A 12,269-nucleotide genomic window follows, 5' to 3' on the forward strand; every position below is an offset into this window, starting at 1 on the left:
CGGCTTTACTAGGTTTATGGAATAGGATAAATTTTGTTTTCTCTACATTTAATGATAGTCGGTTACTTATAAACCACTCGTTGATCTTATCTAATTCTTCGTTAAATATTTTAAAAAGAACAGTAATATCTTTGTGAGAATAAAACAAATTAGTGTCATCTGCAAATAAGATAGTATTTAATACTTTTGATGATAAATATAAGTCATTTATATAAAGTAAGAACAATAATGGTCCCAAAATAGAACCTTGGGGTACTCCACAGGTTATTAAGTTGTTTTTTGAGTCTTTTGTTTCTTTAAGTACAAATTGCTTTCTGTTAGTTAAGTATGATTTAAACCAAAGTAAACTTTGATTTTTAGCGCCATAGTTTTCTAATTTTTTCAAAAGAATTTCATGATTTACTGTGTCGAAAGCTTTGGATAAATCAATAAAAACCCCTATTGTATAGCAATCACTATTAAATCCATTTGATATATGCTTAACCAATTCAATTATTGCATGGTTAGTAGAATGATTTTTTTTAAAACCAAATTGATTTTTATATAAAATCTTATTTTCAGATAGATATTTATAAAGTCTGTTGTACATAATGCGTTCAATTAGTTTAGAAAAGCAGGGTAAGACTGAGATTGGTCTGTAGTTTGAAATATTGGTCTCATCGCCAGATTTGAAAATAGGTGTTATTTTTGCAATTTTTAGTTTATCTGGAATATGACCTGATTTAAGGGAGAGATTAAAAATATGGAATAATGAGGGTTAGATAATATCAAAAACAGATTTAATTACATTAACATTAATTTGATCTATACCTGCACTTTTATGTTTTTTCAGACTATTAAAAGCAGTATGTAGTTCATTTTTGGTTAAAATCGGTTCTTCCATAATTAAATCAGTTGTTGCAAGATATGAATCAAATTTTTTTGGATCAACTGGAATTTTCGCTGCTAGGTTTGGGCCAACATCAAGAAAAAAATTGTTTAATTTCTCAATAATAACTTCTTTATGATAAATCATTTTTCCCTCAATAATAAGTTTTTGCGGTAAGTTATTTTTTTCAATTTTATTTTTCCCAAATAAGTCTCTAATAACACTCCATGTTTTTTTAGGGTTTCCTTTGTTTTTTTCAAGCAGTTTAGCATAGTAATTTACTTTTGATCGTTTTTTAGTTTTTTTATATAAACTTTTATAATTTTTGTAATTAGTTTCATTTTTATAAGTTTTATTTTTTAAATATTTATCATACAATTTTTGTTTTTTCCTTGATGATTTTAGTAGGCCTTTGGTCATCCATGGGGATACAACCGACTGAGTTTATTACTTTCACTTTTAAAGGAAATGCCTTATCATACATTTTAGAAAATTGGTTTAGAAATAAATCATAAGCATTATTTACATCGTGTGATTGCAGTACAAGATTTCAATCGACGTAATTATTTAATAAATTTTTAAATTGGCATATGGAACTTTCATTGATTTGTCTCATGAATACTGTTGATTTGTGGGTAGCATTATTTAGAGTAACGTTCTCAGTAATAAGGAATTTAGGAAAATGATCGGTTAAATCAGTCTTGATTATACCAGTTTTAAAATGGCTATAATGAAAATTGTTAGTTATAACATTATCTAATAATGTCGATGATTTTTTAGTTACTCTTGTTGCTTTGTTTATAGTTGGGATAATTGGGTTGTATTCGAGAAGAATATCAATAAAAGTTTTTGCTTCACTATTTAAGGCATGGTTGAGTAAGTCAATGTTGATATCCCCAACTACGTAAACATGCTTTTGCAATATATTTTTTGTGTTTAGGAATGTGCGCAGATAAGTTTTGAATGTTTTTAAACTACCGCTGGTGTTCTATAAATAGCATTGATTATAAAATTATTAGCTAATTTATTTATTATCTCAACGCATAATGCCTCACAATCTGTATTGTTTACATTAAGATCTTTACGCTGAATAAAATCAATAGAATTGTGAACGTATATGCTTATACCACCACCAACGCAAATATCGCGCATTTGATGAACTGATGTATAGTTTCTTAACTCAAAATTAGAATTTGTTTCATTGCTTTTAAGCCAAGTTTCTGTGAAACAAATTATTTTAAAATCATGATTAAGTTCTCCCAATAAACACTTAAAGTTCTCGACGTTTTTATTCATACTTCGAATATTAATATGCAATATTGAAAATTTATTCTTATTCTCACAGAGATATTGAGTAGATTCAGGTATTAAATAGTACTCACTTTCTAATAAGGTTTCAGTATGATTATCAGAGTTATTATCGCTAAAAACAATATTTTTAGCATTAATATTAGAAGAGAGATTATTCTCCATTTCTAAAAGTTAAATTAAAATTTGAAAAACTAAAAAAAATAAAAAAATAAAGTATCGTTAAAAGAAATATAAAATATTTACGTTGCTTTTCGAGACCATTCGCGAACCACCAACTTGTCGTATGAAATATACGCAAACATTCCAGCTTCTCGTGCTTTTTTCATGCCCGCCCGTAATTCTTTTCTAATTAGCATCGTCTCCGCGCAATAATCCTCATTGATATAAATATTTTCCCCTTTCAATTTCCGATAGTTTTTTAGAATGTTTACCTTGTCTTTATAATTGAGCAATTTCAAAACTATGGATCTGACTTTTTTATTGTCTCTAGAACCAGTTCTATGTGCCCTTTCTATTTTTATATCTTTTAACCCAAGAGTTTCTTCAAATAATTTTAACACTTTAGCCTCACTATCACTCCAACTTTCATTTTTGCTTTCCTTTAAACCATCGACTCTCAGATTGTTTCTTCTGGATCTATCTTCTATTTCTCTAAGCTTACTTTTTAGTTTCAATATCTCGCTGTTGTCTTTTAGCTTTGAACTTATCTCTTTTGTTTTTGATTTCACAAGTTCAAATTTTTCTGAAGCAATATCGTCATTGGTTTGAATAAATTTTTTCATTTCAAGTAAATCATTTTCTAAGGAGACGACTTTTTTATTTGTTTGTTCTAAATCATTTTCGAATTTATTTATTTTTATTAGGTTCTTTATATTTTCTTTTTCGTACTTGTCAAGTCTCTCAGTGAACATTTTCAAGTTCGCAGATGTTAAAGACGCAAAGCTTTTCTCTTGTTTTTTCAAAAGTTTTTTGGTTTCATCTAAGTTTGCATTGCTTTGTTTTTCAAGTAAATCTGCAACAAATTTCTCAATACTTTCTAAATCCATATTATTATGTTATCTTGATAATGTGATATTTTTATTCAGTCTTCTTTTTTATTTTTATTTTAATTATAATAACTAATAAAATAAAAAACTATTATTCTTTATTTTTCTATATTAAACTTCTTCAGTTCACACGTCTGCTCTTGTTGATTGCGTATGATATATCCAATGTTTTTATCCGTATGATATATCCATGTTTTTTATTGTCTTTTTCGTAACATTGTTTTAATTTTCGTAACATTTGTTTAATTTGTGACTAACCAAGCATTCTTCACTTTCGCAAAGGCATTTTCAGTAAAACCACGCAGTTGTTGTTATTATTAGGCACTTCAGCCACGTGACTTTTTTCGTTTGACAAGTTCAGAATATAAATAGTGGCGAATTTTTCGGCAACTTTTTCGGGAATAATTTTAATGCTATCTTAAAAAAATGTTTCTCTGTGTGTGTATATATATATATATATATATATATATATATATATATATATATATATATATATATATATATATATATATATATATATATATATATATATATATATATATATATATATATATATATATATATATATATATATATATATATATATGCCTAGAGTTTCAGGGAAATCGTTTATAAGTAGTACAAACAAGTGTTCCATATATATATATATATATATATATACATATATATATATATATATATATATATATATATATATATATATATATATATATATATATATATATATATATATATATATATATATATATATATATATATATATATATATATATATATATATATGGAACACTCTTGTTTGTACTATTTATAAACGATTTGCGTGAAACTCTAGGCAAAGCCAACCAAATGTTGGGTCGGATTAGAAAATGCTTCGTTTGCTTAGATATTAAACTGCTGAGAATACTTTATGTTTCTTTTGCGCGGTCACTGTTAGAGTTTACAGTACAAGTTTGGTCACCTATTCGAAAGGGAGAAATTGTGTTATTAGAAAGAGTCCAACATCGTGCAACTCGATTAATGCCATCATTTAAAATAATCAACTATGGTTATAGTCTAAAAGCTCTTTAGCGGCTTGACTACCTTGACAAAAAGGAGGCAACGAGGAGATATGATTCAACTTTTTAAATTCTTCAACGGTTTTAAGGTGGCTACCCACTATTAAAAGTCTAAAAAAAAAATTTTCTTTCTATTTTTTAGAAGTTTTAACCTTTATAAACAATAAAATATATATCAATGGAAGAAAAATTTATAAGTTTGCTCTAATTTTGTTGCTTAAAAAGGGGTAAACATCCAAAAGTTCCTTAGCAACAGCTATAGTGACAGTTGAAACTTTTTTCTCCAGAACTAATATGCACTTTTTCTCTATATTTTTATTGTACCTTAACCAAGTTCTTATCCACACTGTTAAGTTATTCCCAAGCTAAATGAATTTTTTCTAATGCGTTTTTCTCCATTTAAAGATTTTCTACCTTCTAACAAAGATATTTATGGTTTTGTTTAATATTTTTCTTTAAAATGATAAAACAGAGATAAAACTTAGTTAGATGAATGTGCTGAGTCAAAATTATATATACTATGGTATCCCATTCAAATTAAAATTTCGGTCAATGGGGCCATTTTTTAGGGATTTATACTAAATTGTAAAATTCAGAGAAATAAATAAAAATATCAGTTTCATTTTTGACTCAGCACACAGTTCATATGAGAAGCAAGGTTTTTGAAAAGTTTCACTTAATTTAGAAAACTCTGCAACTAGTTATCCCTGTTAGAAAATATGCTATTTTTGAGTTAATTATGTGCATAATTAATAATGTAATATTAAAATTATAAATATTTTGTATTTTTTTGTCTTATTTGATTCCAATGCAATTTAAATGTTTAAATATGGGGGAATAAAAAGGTTCATTTAAAGATTTTATTTAAATAGTGGGTAGCCACCTTAACGATTTGGAAACAATAAAAAAAAATTAGTATTCAACAAAGTCAAACGAGAGGTCACAGCTTTAAATAAGTCAAAAAATTCACTAAGCAAGCCTGTCGTGAAAACTATTAATTTAATAGATCGGCTAATTTGTGGAATAGCTTGCCAAGCGAGTTGGTTAAAGCACAATCAGTTAACAGTATTAAAGCAGGTCTTGATTGCTGGATGAGCAGCAATCAAGCAAATCGTTATAGCGTGTTAGTACCACACTCACTGGCTCACACCAGTTACAGCAATTCTTAATACTAATACTATATATATATATATATATATATATATATATATATATATATATATATATATATATATATATATATATATATATATATATACACACACTAGAAATATTTTTTACGCATATATATATATATATATATAATGTATATATATATATATATATATATATATATAATGTATATATATATATATATATATATATATATATATATATATATATAGATATATATATATATATACTCAAGCGTACGTTTCAAGTTTGTTGGGTCATATACTGTTGGGTAATGGAACCAGTATGTTCACAATACTTGTTGCTACATTATGCTGCTCAACAACATATTTGACTTTAAGTAAATAACATGTTTTAATAACATTAGATTAGTTTTTAACCTCAGTTCAAATGGCTTAACCTTGGCCTTATTTATTTGTTTTGCTTTTTAATTTTGCTTATTAGTTACATATATAAGATAACAATGTGGATAGGGTAGAAAGTCTTTGTAAAACCTTGCTGTCATTCCAGTGACAGTGTCATTATAAAAATTCTCTAAAAATGCTAATGTTAATAAATTTGTAGAAAGGACGTCCAGTATTGAAAATTTGCTTCAAATTTTCTAAAATGCTATTTTACCAAAAATGATATAATAGAAAACCATAGAGGACTTTATGTGTAAACCATTTAAATTATGTGTGTATTTACCATGTGCATAAAAGTACATGTATATGATTGTAATGTAAGAGTACATGTATGTGATATAATTATAGAAACATAGGCATTTATTTTTAGACAGTCTCAACCATTTTATAATTACATTTTCATGGTGTTTTTTTCAATTTACTTTAAAAACTAAAAAAATCGAAAATTCAACGAAAATCGAAAAACAGAGAAGCAAACGCGGAAAACACCGTTTATGGAATGATGAATCAATGTCATCAGCAATTAAAGCTGTTAAAAATGGAGTTTCAGATCAAGCAGCATATAAAGTTTTTGACATTCCAAAATGTTTGTTACAAGTTTGACTTTCTGGAGTAACGGAAATAGAAGCCAAACATATATATACAACTATTTTAGAAATAAGAAGAAAAGAATGAGATTAAGAAGAAAAGAAATTGATTTTGCGTATATAGTACGTAATAGTGCAACGTTAGGAATCGGATTTAGTCGATTGCAATTTCTGAAATATGCTGAAAATTTTGCTTTAAAACATGAAAAATCACTTAAGAATGGAACTCCTACAGAAAAATGGTGACATGGGATTTGCAGAAGAAACAATGATTTAACCTTACGTCAGCCAGAAGGTACAGCAGCTATTAGACATCAGTGTATGAATGTTTGTTTAATGTCGAAATATTTTTCCATTCTTAAAAATGTGTTTACGGAAAACAACCTATTTTAGAAACCGCAAAACGTTTGGAATATGGATGAGACTGGGACGCAGTTTGATGGATGAGACTGGGACGCAGTTTGATTATTGTCCTGGAAAAATAGTTGCTAAAAAAGGAGTTAAGTTTTTACATTGTCGTCAATCAGGTAACCGGGAAATAATTAGAGTACTAACTTGTGTCAATGCAATGGTTAACTCTCTTTCACCACATTTCATATTTAAAGGAAAAACTACTAAGTCTCTCTAGATTTTTCAAATTGAAAATGCCCAAGAAAAAAGTATATGGAGTGTTTCAGACAGTGGTTGGACAAAGCAAGGCATTGCATTTCTATGGTTTTCATTTCAAGTCTATTCTTTCCGGAAAGTTTAGATTTCTATAAATGTATATGAATTTGTTTACTCTTACAATACATTGCCTTTGACCCGATTGCCCCAAATGGGGCAAACGAGCACTGGGGTTTTCACATATATTTTGGATTTTTATAAATGTGTATGAACTTGTTTACTCTGACAATATGAAAAAGCACTTGTTTTTTAAGTTAATTTTTATTATTTTTACAGAGCTTTAACTGTTCCTGGCCCAATCGCTCCAATTCAGGGAATAAAGACCTGAAATTTTTTCATATTTTTTTGATATTTATAAATGTTAATCAATTTGTTCACTCGGACAATTGGAAAAATCTCTTTTTGTTTAAATAAAATCAATTTTTATCGTTTAAAAAGAGCTTTTTGTACTCTTCGCCCAATTTGCCCCAAAATGGGGAAACGGGCCCTGTGTATTTTTACATATTATCCTAATATTTAAAAATAAAATGAATTTGTTCATTCTGACAGTTTGAAAAAGCTCTCTTTTTTTAACTAAAATTAATTTTTATTTATTTTTACAGAGCTTTGATTGTTCTTGGCCCAATTGCACTGAATGGGGAAACAAATCCTAAGATTTTATACATACTTTCTTGGTATTTATAAATATAAATGAATTTTTTCACTCTGACAGTTTAAAAAAGCTCTTTTTCTGTAATTCAAGTTTTTACGGTTTTAACAAAACTTTTATAGGTTTTGACCCAATTGCCCAAATGGGATAAACGAGAAGTGGGATCCTTACCTTTAGAAAATCGAAATAAAAAAGAAAGATCATGAAGCAGTTTTTAATGGTGTTGAATGGAGAGTCGAATGGAAATAAAGAGATGAAGAAAGCCCCAACCGATTGCATAATAAAGTGGCACAGTACGGAATTCCACAATACGCTAGAGCAGACTATGAAAACGAACTACAGGATTGGATTGATCGGAAGTGGCTGTTAGTGTATGACGAAAATGAATTGGGGCCGCCCAAAGGGCAGATTCCTTTAATGGCTGTCATTCAGAGAAACAAAGACAACAAAATCCTACCTGTTCTGGACTGGAGAGAAGCTAACGATTTCATTGAGACATACACGAGATATGCAGATGTGTGTGTCGAAAAGCTTAGAGAATGGAGAAGAATGGGTAACAAACCAGCAATTATTGATTTACGCAAGGCTTATCTTCAACTAAAAACTGATAAATCTCTTTGGCCCTTCTAAACAGTGGTGTTTCGAAATAAAAGGTATTGTTTGACACGACTTGGTTTTGGATTGAATGTTGCGCCAATGATCATGAAATCCGTTTTTAGTGCCGTCATTGATCAAGACGAATTAGTGAAGAGTGGAACGTCCGCTTATGTAGACGACATTTTCGTAGACGAAAGTGTGGTGAGTCTTGGTTATGTCAAGAGGCATTTTTGAAAATATGGTTTAGAAAGTAAAGAAGGTGAGCAGATTGGTGATAATGGAGTTCGTGTGTTAGGATTGTGTGTGCGCAAGGTTGGTAACAAACTGATGTGGTCCAGAGGGAATCGAGTTGATGCTATCTCGCAAAAGTTAACCAGGAGAGTTGTGTTTTCAATCTGTGGACAGTTGATAGGACATTTACCCGTGTGTGGTTGGCTGCGAGTAATTTGTAGTCTCTTGAAGAGGAAAGCTGTCAGTCTGACGAAGGGTTGGGACGATGAAATTTGTGATGAGAACGTTAAGTGAGTGCTTAAAGAAGTATTTGCTAAGGTGGAACGTTGCGAGCCTGCTTGTGGTGATTGGGCTGTGTGTGGTGATGAGGAAAAAGTATGGGTTGATGCCAGTTCTTTAGCGATTGGTGCTCTTATTCAAGTTTGGGAAACTACTGTGAAGGATGCAACATGGCTGCGAAAAGAAACGTCTGATATTCATATAAACATGGCAGAATTAGACGCTGTGATACGTGGAATGAATATGGCTGAATATGAATATGATGTGGAAGCTGAAGAAAGTGACTGTTTTATCGATTCCGTGACAGTATTCCACTGGGTTTCTAATGCCCTTACAGAAAAATTAAGGTTGAGATCAAAAGCGACGGGGGAAATGCTGATTCGAAGAAGACTGAGCGTGTTGCAACAGCTAATTGAAGAATACAATGTTAGCGTTGAGGTGAAACTCATTTCTTCTAAAGATAATTTGGCTGACGCATTAACAAGAGTTCGCAGCAGATGGCTCAACAAACTGACTGTGCCAGAGTGTCGGAATAGTTGCATGCGAATCGCAGCTACAAAGGCTGAATATATTTCCGATATACACCAAAGAAATGGACATTTTGGAGTAAATCGAACGTTAAACTTTGTTCGTAAAACAATTCCAACTACTACTGAAAATGATGTCCAAAATGTGATAAAAAGTTGCGAACCATGTCAGTCAATAGATCCAGCGCCAATACGGTGGGAGAAAGGGAAATTGGATGTTGAAGGAAACTGGGAGAGATTGGCCATGGACATCACGCATTGTTTTTTGTAAATGGCTCTTTTTAATGCATTAGATTATGATATATAAGCTTTAATGTCATCTAAATGGAAAAAGAATCATTAAATAATGACATTACATTTAGTGATATAAACTAAAAAAACATTTATATTCAAGGCATAAACCAAAGGCTATTCTTTTTTCAGCACGGAATCCAGTTTCATCAGATGACTTCTTTAAATTCTCAATTATAGATAATTTCTGTCAAATTTAAGTATTGACAATTTCAATATCTTCCATAACTTTTCCTTTTGCTTCCATTTTCAATTTTTTTCTATAGACAGGGCTTTTGAACATTGATCATCAAAATACTTCTTTCTTTGTTTGCAGTAATCTAATAAATCTTTTGTTATTTCAACTTCATGAGCCATGAACCCATGAAATGTGAGGTAATCTTGGACATATTGTCATCTTTCAGACTTTTGTTGCTGTTAAAACCACGTTTAATTTGAACCATTTTATCGCTTGTCCATGCGATAAAATGAGGACAATTTGAAAATATGCTGTAGATTTGCATACATCTTTAAATCGGTCTATTCCCACAAAAAGTAGTCCAAACAATCCATGCCTTTATCAAAAGTCAAAAATACTTTTGTTATCAACGACCACACTTTTACAGAACCTGGAATATTCTTTCTTAGCTAAATCACCAACAGAAGCTCTAATTTTCTTAAAAGTAACAAGCTTCATCAACAGTTTGTCAAAAAAATAATCACACTTTTCTGTGATATTCAACCACAAACGATGGAGAAATACACACCAGACAGCAAGCAACCAGTGAAGACAAAGGGCTTTTCCCAATAATATGAGTTCACATTGAGAAACCAAAATTACATATTTCCTTTTTAAACTTGTCCATTTGAACATCAGTTATCTTTGTCTTACTCTTGAGTTGCTGCAGATAATCCTTCGATGAAAAACTAACACAAATCTTGCTGGTTGAAAGCCAGTTTGTGTAATTAAACAAATCTATTTTTAACAAAGACGTTGTAGTTTTGTCATTTAAAAGAAACATCTAACCAAATGAACTTCGCATAAAAGTTGCGTAATAGTTCTTCAAGAGTCACCACAAGGAGCCATTGGTTTATCAGTTTGAAAAGAAACTGGAAGAAAAAAAAAATGCAAGATTGAAAATAACATTTTGTGATTTTTTCTCAAAATTTTAAAAATAATATGAAAAGAATATCTCAGAATATTTCTATACTTTTCTAATAAAACAAAATATATTACATAAAAAGCAATAAAATTGCATCTGGATCAAATATCACCTACCAAGGAATGTATTTAGACTGCCACTAATTTCTTCAAAAAACTTCAACTTTAAAGGAACTAAAACTTTATTTGTTTGAGTACTTAAATGTTCAAAGTTGGTGTTTTGCCGTGATTTACCAAGTCCAGGTTGCTTACTCTTTGGTAAAGACTTCCAGTAGTCACCAAGACTACTTTTGACCGAACATCTATTGCTTTCTTGGCAACACTTTGATTTTTAGCCCGCCGAGTGCCACAAAATATGTAAGGAAAATATGTTGCCTCAGCTATTCTTTCATAATCACTTGCTCTTGATGGACTTTGGTACATTGAAGACATTTAGTACATTGAAGACATTAACTTCTTTAAGTTCCAATCTGTAACTTTAGCACCAGTTTGTAAGGATCCATTGATAGTATGTAAACCACAGGCAATATCAATGAGTGTATTTAATTCATTGTTATGACATTCTTTGTTGAGCATTTCCAAAAATAGTTTATTTACATTAGAGATATCCATAGAAACTTGAAACATTTTTTCAGCATTTAAACCAGTCATGCAGGATTTAAACATATTTAGAATATCTGGGGCTGCAGCTTTTCCCATGAACTCTGAACTATAATATCTTGTACAAACAGTATTCCTCTCTTCATTCCAATAGCGCACATGTAAGTCCATTTGACCTTTACAACTTTATTATAAGACTTATCAAAAAGACATACAAAGTTATCCAGCAGGGTAAGATCTTTCATCGGAATTTTTTTTAAATAAGGGGCAAGACCATGAGTTACAATACAGCCAGATTTTGTTCGACCACATAAAAAGTCGCTGGCAATTTTGCTATCTGGAAACATCAAAGCAAATTGTTTAGACTTATTCTCACTTGATCTAAAAGAGTATTTGCTTTGAACAATATTTAAATATCAAATAAATTCTGCTTTCAAAACTGCTTCCTTCTGAAGCATATCTGAAATGATACATTGCTTTGATGAGGTAGACTTTTGTGGTACTGATTGCAAAATTTCTTTGAACACAAAAACATAACCCTCTTTAGGCAATCGCTTTACATCATATTATTTCATATAATTACACATTTGAATATATAATTTTTTTGAACTTATTAGGAATATTAAACACTTTATTCAAGATGTGTTGCAAAGTGTAAAATTATAGTATAGAAATTTCCTAGAGTTGCCAATATGGTTTTTTAAAACTCTTAATAAGTTTTGCACTCCGTAAGTGTTGTTTAACCGTAAAAAATATTTTACTCTGCTGAAACAGATTTTTTGCACAATTTGATAAATCAAGTTTTTCCATCAATACATTTATACATCTAAGGTACTTAGGTGAT

The 12,269-nt window shown here is 29.9% G+C and overlaps 1 protein-coding gene across 1 annotated transcript; it reads left to right on the forward strand.

Moving 5' to 3' along the window:
* The first annotated feature begins 6,808 nt into the window (after positions 1-6,808).
* Positions 6,809-9,664, forward strand: LOC136080325 (uncharacterized). The gene is made up of 3 exons (XM_065796942.1): positions 6,809-6,971; positions 8,604-8,797; positions 8,906-9,664. The coding sequence occupies exons 1-3, from the start codon at positions 6,809-6,811 to the stop codon at positions 9,662-9,664; spliced, it is 1,116 nt and encodes a 371-aa protein (XP_065653014.1).
* Positions 9,665-12,269: the final 2,605 nt, after the last annotated feature.

This window comes from Hydra vulgaris, chromosome 05 (genome assembly GCF_038396675.1).
Source record: "Hydra vulgaris chromosome 05, alternate assembly HydraT2T_AEP".
NCBI classification, from domain to species: Eukaryota; Metazoa; Cnidaria; class Hydrozoa; order Anthoathecata; family Hydridae; genus Hydra; species Hydra vulgaris.

Excerpts from the sequence above, each read along its gene's own strand:
- LOC136080325 (XM_065796942.1), top strand. The coding sequence starts at position 6,809 with ATGTGTTTACGGAAAACAACCTATTTTAGAAACCGCAAAACGTTTGGA. Across the intron at positions 6,972-8,603 it reads TTTACATTGTCGTCAATCAG|AAAGTAAAGAAGGTGAGCAG; the intron begins GTAACCGGGAAA and ends AATATGGTTTAG. Across the intron at positions 8,798-8,905 it reads CCGTGTGTGGTTGGCTGCGA|GTGGAACGTTGCGAGCCTGC; the intron begins GTAATTTGTAGT and ends GTATTTGCTAAG.